Here is an 8,744-nt window from a genome sequence, read left to right as displayed (position 1 = left end):
TGAATCAAACTCATTATTATTTAGTGATAATTTGGTTAGGATTGGTTCAGTTACTCTTCCTTATACAAAATTAACAAATATTTTCCCGAATGTCATAATAAAATGAGATTTTGTACTGTAAAATTGATAATAATAGAAAGAATTTCTGAGGAAAAAGCAGAGAAGTTTTGAAAGAGATATATCGTTTTGGTTGGTACAGAAGTGTGCGAACACAAGAATAAACTGCGACAAGAAATAAGAAAAACATCATGTGCTTAAATCATTTGATTAATTTGAAGCGTTTTAGTTCAATCTTCATTTTTTTTTTTCGATAGAAATCATATCAGACCACTCGTTTCTTGTAATTGCCGAGGCGGTTTTGGAAAAGCAAAAAATGCAAACGCACGTCTCAAATTTGAAAAATCCTTTAAAATTTAAGAATTATTATTGGCATTCTAAAAATTTAATTTTACATTCTAAATTTTCTATATTTTTAAAGAAAAATATACTTGCGAAGAGTGTAGAATGAGATTTTTTGAGTACTAATAACACTTCCCTAAAATTTTTACCATCTAATATTTATACGTAAATGCTATATCTTCAAAAAATTGTATTGTACACTCCTTATAAGGTGTACATTTTTTTTTTCTAAATATAAATACAAAAATTCGGAGTGCCAATAAGAACAATGAAAACGATTTTCTTTTTAATTTTATTATATAATAATGCTACTATATTCAAGTAAAACTTTAAAGTTAGAGTTGTTGCATTTTTTTTTTCTTGTTTGGTTGTTTAAGATTCAACTGCTTTTGATTATTTAGTGAGGGTTATGTTTGTAACCTTTTTTACTTATTATTTAACTACATATGTAAACTTACAATCCGCAAGACCTAAAATTTGTTTTGATTTAAATTATTACTTTATAGCATCAAATACGTTGTCCTGCCATTTTTTAAAAAAAAAACTATTTTAAGGAGAGACCCTTTTATAAATTTCACACAGAATCCACGAAATCTCAGAACGGCCCTGTATATTTGTACGGGTGCTGAAGGCTAATGTTGCTAGATCAAATAGTCATGCGTCATTGATTTTATTTAGTTGTTTTTTTTTTTTTCAATTTACATTGTTAGCTCCTAAATGTTTTAACTTCTAGATTAAGAAATCTACTAAGTGACCCCACACGATCCATATAATCTAACAAAATATCACCGTTGAGGAAGGATCCTAAGGATATCCTAAACTCACATTATGCAAATGTATAACGTTTGACTTTCTTTAACCCCCACCAACATAACATAATCCAGCTTGCAATTTGATGCTAAAACCCCAGGAAGGACTCCACTTACCAAAATAACCTTCAGATTTATTGCCCTCTAAAAAAATGCTTTCTATGCTTTTTAAGTAAAACAATGACATGTGTGCATTAGATAGTTAGTTTTTAGGAATGAGGAGTATAGATGGGGGTCGAACTTGTAGCACAATGCATAGATGCAATTGTTTTATAATTTTCTCGATACGAGAATTCATATGCAAAAAAATTGGGGATTTTTTAAGGGAATTGTTATGACATTTTATTGTAATTATAGAGGGATGATATGGTAATTTAGAATTGAACCCACTGAGTTAGCCAGTAATATGACCGTTGGAGACCTAGAAACCAGGCGTTTCGAATCATTAAAATAAATTAATTTAAAGGGGAAGCCGACATGTCCTTCGAATCAGATACCAATTAAAAGACTTCACCCTTCCTTTTCCATAACCCCCGCTCCATCCCTCTCTATTTCTCTCTCTCTGTCTCTCTCTCTCCTCATCATGCAAACAAACCCAGAACAAAGAGAGAAGGAAGAAGAAGAACGAGGCGGTGCTGTTTCTGGTGCCAGTGCATTAATGACAGAGCACGGCGGCCGCGAGGAGATAGCTAAGGAAGTTGTGGCAGCAGAGGCTCCTCATCCATACGCTTTTCATGTATCCGGACCTCGCAATTTGATCTCTCCGAATTGGAGAGACCTCATAAACTCGAGCTGGTAAGTACCCATTTCATATTTTTATGAGTTCTATAAGATTTCTGGAACTTTACAATTTTGAAATATGTTGGATTGGTGATTGTTTTTTAGCAGAATGGTTTTTTTTTTTTTTTTTTCTAATAAATGTGGAAATTTAGAAACTTGCCCATCAAATTTTGGATATCTAATGATTAATTTTGAATTTTATTTGTTTTTGTGGAACGTAAAAGGAAACTACGTCTGGAGCAGAGAAGATAGCAGAATTTTTGCAAGTCTAATAGAGATGAAGTTAACAATTTTTAATGAATTTACGGACTTATTTTACCTAAAAATAATTTAGAGACCTAATTTTTATTGAGGTGATAGTTCAGGACTAAATCGCCCTTATTAAATTGCTGATCAATTAGGGAAATGCATTATTGGATCTCAGATAGAAGTTTGGTAAATAATTGTAGGTTTGACAAATCACCTGAGCCAGTCGATGTGTGTATTTGTAATTTGTATCAAAATTTTCTGTTCATACAGGAAGGACGGGAATTATAAACGAACTGTAATCGCGTGCTTCATACAAGCAATATATTTGCTTGAACTCGACAGACAAGAGAATCGAGATGAAGCACATGCTCTAGCTCCTAAATGGTGGATACCCTTTAAGTATAAATTGTCCCAAACCTTAATCGATGAAAGAGATGGATCCATATTTGGGGCAATACTGGAATGGGATCGATCTGCAGCACTTGCTGATTTTGTACTTATCAGACCAAGCGGAGCGCCAAAGGCGGTTCTAGCACTTCGAGGAACATTGCTCAAAGGCCCAACTATGAGAAGGGATATTGAAGATGACCTTCGTTTTCTTGCTTGGGAGAGCTTGAAGGGTTCTGTGAGGTTTAAAACAGCTATGGAGGCTTTGAAATCAGTTGCTGAACGGTATGGAAGCACTAATGTGTGTATTGCAGGACATTCATTGGGGGCCGGATTTGCTCTCCAAGTGGGAAAAGCATTGGCCAAAGAAGGGATGTATGTGGAGACTCATCTGTTCAACCCGCCTTCTGTGTCGCTAGCAATGAGCTTCAGAAATATTGGAGAGAAAGCAGGATTTGCTTGGAAGAGATTTAAGTCAATGCTCCCTTCGGGCAGTGGAACTCAGGTCAGCAGTGAAGAGGAGGGGGATAAAGCTCCTGGTTTTGCATTGAAGGATTGGATACCAAATTTTTCGGGTCTGAAGAATCCTGGTGTAGGCTTGGGAAAATGGGTTCCTCATTTATATGTAAATAACAGTGACTATATCTGCTGCTCTTACACTGAACATGATGGAATAGAAGGAGCCAATGCCGACAAGGAGAATGTGCGTCCAACAAATGGGCAAGTAGCAGCGAAGCTGTTTGTGATGTCAAAAGGAAAACAGAAGTTTCTGGAGGCACACGGGTTAGAGCAATGGTGGTCGGATGACCTTGAACTTCAACTGGCTATGCATAACAGTAAGCTCATTAGCAGGCAACTGAAATCCTTGCATAGCGTTCCAGCTCCACAACAAACGCAAGCTAGATGACAAAGGCTTCTTGTTCTCTTTGTTTGTCAAATAACTCGTTTTCGATATGTGTCTATCATACTGTCATGTTTTTTTATGCTTTGCTTACATTGTTTAACATCAGTTCATAATGGCCTTTGCCTTTGCTCATGTCGGTAAGCTACAATGTTTTCTTATAGTAATTTTGATTTGTTCTACTGCTCTAAAGCGGCCCAACATATCATTTTGCTCATGTATGTGCGTATATTATGGTATTATGGAGTTTTCAACGTGCTTGCTTCACCAGATATTTTAGATAAGATTCTTTACTTTACATCTCACTTAAACTATTCTACGATTCCCATTGTCCGCTTGTCACTTCAGGGCTAGTCCACGTCTGTCACCATAATCCACCACGCTTTTGCATGCTTTAGTCCCATCCATTATTGAGCCAGTATTCATCATCAAGTTCCTCTGAATCAGCATACCCTTTACAAGAGTTCTTGTCTCGCTGCATCATGGGTGGTTGTGGTGAACTACTTGGAGTTATATCATTTGTGAAAGAATTGGTCAGGTGTTTCTGCATTTCAATTTCAACCGGAAAAACGACAAAGCCTGTCAATCGAAGGAACAATATTTAAACATGTATCTTAGAAAACTCCCGGAACGTCTGGTTCAGGAACAAGGCTTGGCAAGTAATTGTGACAAAGAATTGGCTTGGTGCTATACAGCAAAGAGACACACTTAGAATGGTGATTCTAAATCTCTGTATCTGAAAAATTGGAAGACAATCCTTTATATTCGGCCCAGGTAGGGAAAACTGCATATTTTGGTAAAAATAAATAGAACAATCATATTCAATTTTCCAAAAAAAAAAGGGAATCTGATAGGATACTCTCGGATATTCTTAACCGTTTAAATCTTTTAGGCTTAATTTTAGTTACGCCACTTAGAACTTCTTTTTAATTTATCTTTGGTTTCTGTAAATCAAAACTTGTCATTTTGCTTTCTAAAGCTCATCTCTTCAACTTCTTTTAAACCTAATATTCTCTGATTCTTGAATGTTAACGCATAATAAAAATTTATAATCAAATTTATTACTTATGTAGTATAGTCTTATTGAGTGTTTGGTCTCACATATATTTCAAGAGACAACCTATAAGTTTGAGAGAAGAGAGAATCCACAAGTTAAAGTAAAACGAATTTTGAGTTACAAAAAATAAAATAACTTTTGAATTACAAAAGATAAATTAAAATCAAAATAGAGTTGCAGGAGCTGAGCTAAAAATAAGCCATATAACTTTTCATATTCATATAAAAACATGAATAATGTCCATAGGCACTCAAGAACACATGCAAACAGCTGGTTCCTTGGCTCTGAATATAAAATAATTAAGGTCTTTCCTCCCTTTATTTTTTTTTATCAAGGTTAAGGTCCTTCTTTATTTGATTATGGGCATGGGCCCACGGCTCCCTAGGGCTTATACGGTGCTTTTTACTAAGATTTGGGAATTCTTTAATCACATCCGTTTATCGTACATTATGTGATCAGAAATTATTGTAATTTTTTTATTTAAAATTGATTATAAAAAATATTTAACGAAAACTAACTGAACAATGTAAGATGAACGGATATGATTAGAAGAAATCTTCGGATCCTCACTCTTCAGTTTCCATCCATCTTTATGAGACTGTACAGTTGACTTGACTCCCAGTGTGGTTGTTGACAAGGTTCAGACTTGAGACGGAAAATCAGTAAGCTTCAGGCAACCTCCTGCACAGCTCGAAACACATCAGGTTTTCCTCTAACCTTCTTCTTTCATCTTCATTTCCTGCTTTCTCTTCATTGTCCTCAAATGGTTATATATGTGCATGTTTTGCAGTTTTGATTCAACTGCTTACTAATCACCCCGTAGGGATAACAGGATTTTGTTATGTATGTGCTTTCGCAATTGAACATTTAATCACCTGCCGATAAGTGTTCAAGGAAATGGTTTCAACACACCATTTTTCCCGCACTGCACATCCTTGTTTATTTTTGGCCCTTGAATCGAATAAAGCGAAGGAGAATCAAGCGACAATTTTAAACACGGGTGCTGATGAAATCACTTCCCAAGTGTTTAATCCGATGACATTTTGTCTATCATGTTTTAGTAACAGAAGTTTGTAGAATCTAACTATGAAATTGCTCTTTCTCCTGTGGTTTGAAAGAAAAGGAAAGGGAAAGGGAGCCAAATGGCCGGTCAGGTTAACCCCATTCCTAACAGCATCAAGAAGCTATGAGACAAATGGAACCTCAGGGGCTTCATCCTCTTAAGCCTCACATTGCAGACGCTTTTAATTCTTTTTGCACCCGCGCGAAAGCGGAATGGGGATAATGTTCATCGTTTGGTCATCTTACTTGCTTGCTGACTGGGCTGCTAACTTTGCAATTGGATTAATCTCAAACAGCCAAGGCGACCATGCAGGTGACGACTATCCTGGTGATCTTCTGGCGTTTTGGGCTCCCTTTCTTTTGTTGCACCTTGGCGGTCCAGACACCATTACTGTGTTTGCGCTTGAAGATAACACTCTGTGGCTCAGGCACTTTCTTGGCCTCATATTCCAAGTTGCAGCTGCTGTGTATGTCTTCATTCGATGCTTTCCCAAAAACAAACTGTGGCTCCCAACCGGCCTCCTTTTTCTTGCTGGAATCATCAAGTATGCTGAGCGCACATGGTCCTTGTATAGTGGAAGTTTCGATATTTTCAAGGAAGCCATGATAAAAGAAGCTGATCCAGGATCGAATTATGCGAAGCTTATGGAATAGTACTCCTCGAGAAAAGATTCCCAACTTCCAACTCACATAGAACTCACAGCAGAACGCATCAAGGAATCTAGGACGGTGACTTACGTGATAGGCAAAGATGAGCTGGACAGTGATATTGCAGGGGTGTAACATGCTCGTTATTTCTATCAAATCTTCAAGGGTCTAATTATGGATCTCATTTTCAGCTTCCATGAACCCAGGAGAGTCGAGCAGTCTTCCATGAAAGAACACCGAAAGAAGCATTTAAATTAATTGCAGCTGAGCTCAACTTTATGTATGAAGCTTTCGTCACCAAGGCTGCTGTGGTGCATACTAAGCCAGCATACATTCTCCGGGTGGTTTCTTTCAGTGTGATTGTCGTAGCCCTTGTTTTCTTCCATAGATTAGAGAAAGAGGGTTTCCACTCGTTTGATGTTAGAATTGCCTATACCTTGCTTTTTGATGCCATAAGCTTGGATTCAATAGCTATTATCATGCTTACATTCTCAGATTGGACCATTGCTGCTCTGAGTAAGTTTTGGCAAAATTGTCGTCTAGCTAAAACTATTTTCGGAAAGTATCTCGATTTCAAGAGATCGTGGTGGTGGCCTACGGCAAAAACAAGAAATGAGGGTGGCCACATTCCTAAAACAAAAGCAACGAAATGTTTGGAGTGGATTAGGAGAATCCTATTTCGGAGGTCGTACGAATCTGTCTCTACATTCAACTTGATACATTACTCCCTCAAGGAGAAGCGGAAAATGTCCTCGAAATGGTATGACTACTTTGGCATTGGTTACATTAGAGTCATCACCTTATTTGGCCTCAAGGATCTTCATGATAAGTTGACATATAGGACCAAAAAGCCGCTCGTTGAAGAGTTATGGATTTTTATTTTTGAGCAGTTGATAAGTAAATCCATGCTCGCTGATGATCCTGAAACTGCAAGGAAAATAGGTGCGGCCAGAGGTGATTGGGTCTTCGAGGGTAACGATTAGGATAGTAAGGTGATCACTAAGTTACTATCTTACGTTGTTGATGTGGAATATGACAAGAGCATTTTATTGTGGCACATTGCTACAGAGTTGTGTTTCAACGATGACAAAAGCAAGGCTGAAGGTGAAGCTGGGCCTGAAGTTAGTGATGAAACTAAAAAAAGTAAAGAACACAGTAAGACCATATCTGAGTATATGTTGTACCTCTTAGTTATGCAGCCTTCTATGATGTCTTCTATAACAGGAATTGGACAAACAAGATTCCGGGACGCATGCGCAGAAGCCAAGAAATTCTTCAGCAGAAGGGATCTAGGATCCGGACAAGTGAAAGAAGCTTGTGAAAAACTCCTGGAGGTAAATACAGATGTTGAGCCTGTTGCTGTCAAAGGGGATAGAAGCAAATCTGTGTTGTTCGATGCTTGTATTCTGGCCAAAGAGTTGAGAAAATTGAAGGACAAGAAATGGGAGCTGATGAGCAAAAAGTGGGTGGAAATTATGTCTTATACTGCAAGTCATTGCCGAGCGAATGACAATGCTCAACTGCTGAGCAAGAGAGCTAGTGACTTTTGTTTGGTTATTGATGGCTCATTTTGGCATAGGAGAGCAGTTCCAAATAAATGAGGGCCATGCGAGAGCAAAACTCATCGTGGGAAAGTGAACGGAGGTACTGAACCTGAATACTTGAATGAAAATACTTGGATGTTATTGAAAAGCGTCAAATCTTGTAGACATTAACGCTTGTTTAAATGACTGCAAAAACTCATGAAATTTAGAACAAGAATGAGCATGTCCAAAGCTTGTGCTCCAAGCCAAAACAAGTGCGTGCTAGCAATTAATTGCACTATACGGCTAGTGATGTGAACAAACTCGAAACAATCGTGAATCAACTGGTTTTTCATTCGCGAACTTATCACCAATGTTTAGAAAAGTCTCCACCTAAAAAACCAGTTGATTAACGAATCAGTAGCATTGCCTTGAGATCTATAGAATTAGTAGCCGTCTAGTCTAATCGCGCTTTCTAGAGAATCTTGTCGAAGAATGGAAAAACCATGTCAGTTGGGATTAGTCAGTGACTGCTACTACTGAAAATAAAGCTAAATAAGTCGATGAATGTCACAAACATCCCTACAACGCTTTATAAAACCAAGTGGAGAAGGAAGCAGCGCCCACTTCCCATTTTCTTAATCCACATTAACACCCATTTGATCACAATGTTGATGACTTCGGGGGGAATGGTCAGCCACAGAACGTATAATGTACATCAGCAGGCGTTGCTGGCTGAGAATCACGGCTTTGTTTCTCTACCTATACAGGAAAATAGGAATGCAAAGTTCAGAAATAATTCGGGTTTTATCATAACAGATCATAAATCGTATAATGTCTTATAGAATTACCTGAAAACCTCCAAAAGAATTATTGGACTGTAACCAGCTCTGCGTTAACCTCTGCCCAAAAATGAAAGGAAAAGTTAA

At 37.5% G+C, this 8,744-nt stretch overlaps 1 protein-coding gene and 1 non-coding gene across 2 annotated transcripts; both read left to right on the top strand.

The window, feature by feature from the left end:
• Positions 1–1,707: 1,707 nt before the first annotated feature.
• On the top strand, positions 1,708–3,728 carry LOC103965876 (GDSL esterase/lipase At4g10955). Its single transcript, XM_009378974.3, has 2 exons — positions 1,708–2,003; positions 2,508–3,728. Exons 1-2 carry the CDS (start codon positions 1,792–1,794, stop codon positions 3,529–3,531), a joined length of 1,236 nt encoding a protein of 411 aa, XP_009377249.2. The 5' UTR covers positions 1,708–1,791; the 3' UTR covers positions 3,532–3,728.
• Positions 3,729–5,207: 1,479 nt separating this feature from the next.
• On the top strand, positions 5,208–8,113 carry LOC103965884. The gene is made up of 2 exons (XR_007255507.1): positions 5,208–5,286; positions 5,373–8,113. It is a non-coding gene; the product is annotated as an uncharacterized LOC103965884 (transcript).
• Positions 8,114–8,744: the final 631 nt, after the last annotated feature.

Source organism: the organism of the source record quoted next, unplaced genomic scaffold, assembly GCF_019419815.1.
Source record: "Pyrus x bretschneideri cultivar Hongxiangsu unplaced genomic scaffold, Pyrus_bretschneideri_v1 Contig93, whole genome shotgun sequence".
Lineage (NCBI taxonomy): Eukaryota > Viridiplantae > Streptophyta > Magnoliopsida > Rosales > Rosaceae > Pyrus > Pyrus x bretschneideri.
Note: the sequence above shows the minus strand (reverse complement) of the source record. Positions and strands in the feature narration are given on the sequence as shown.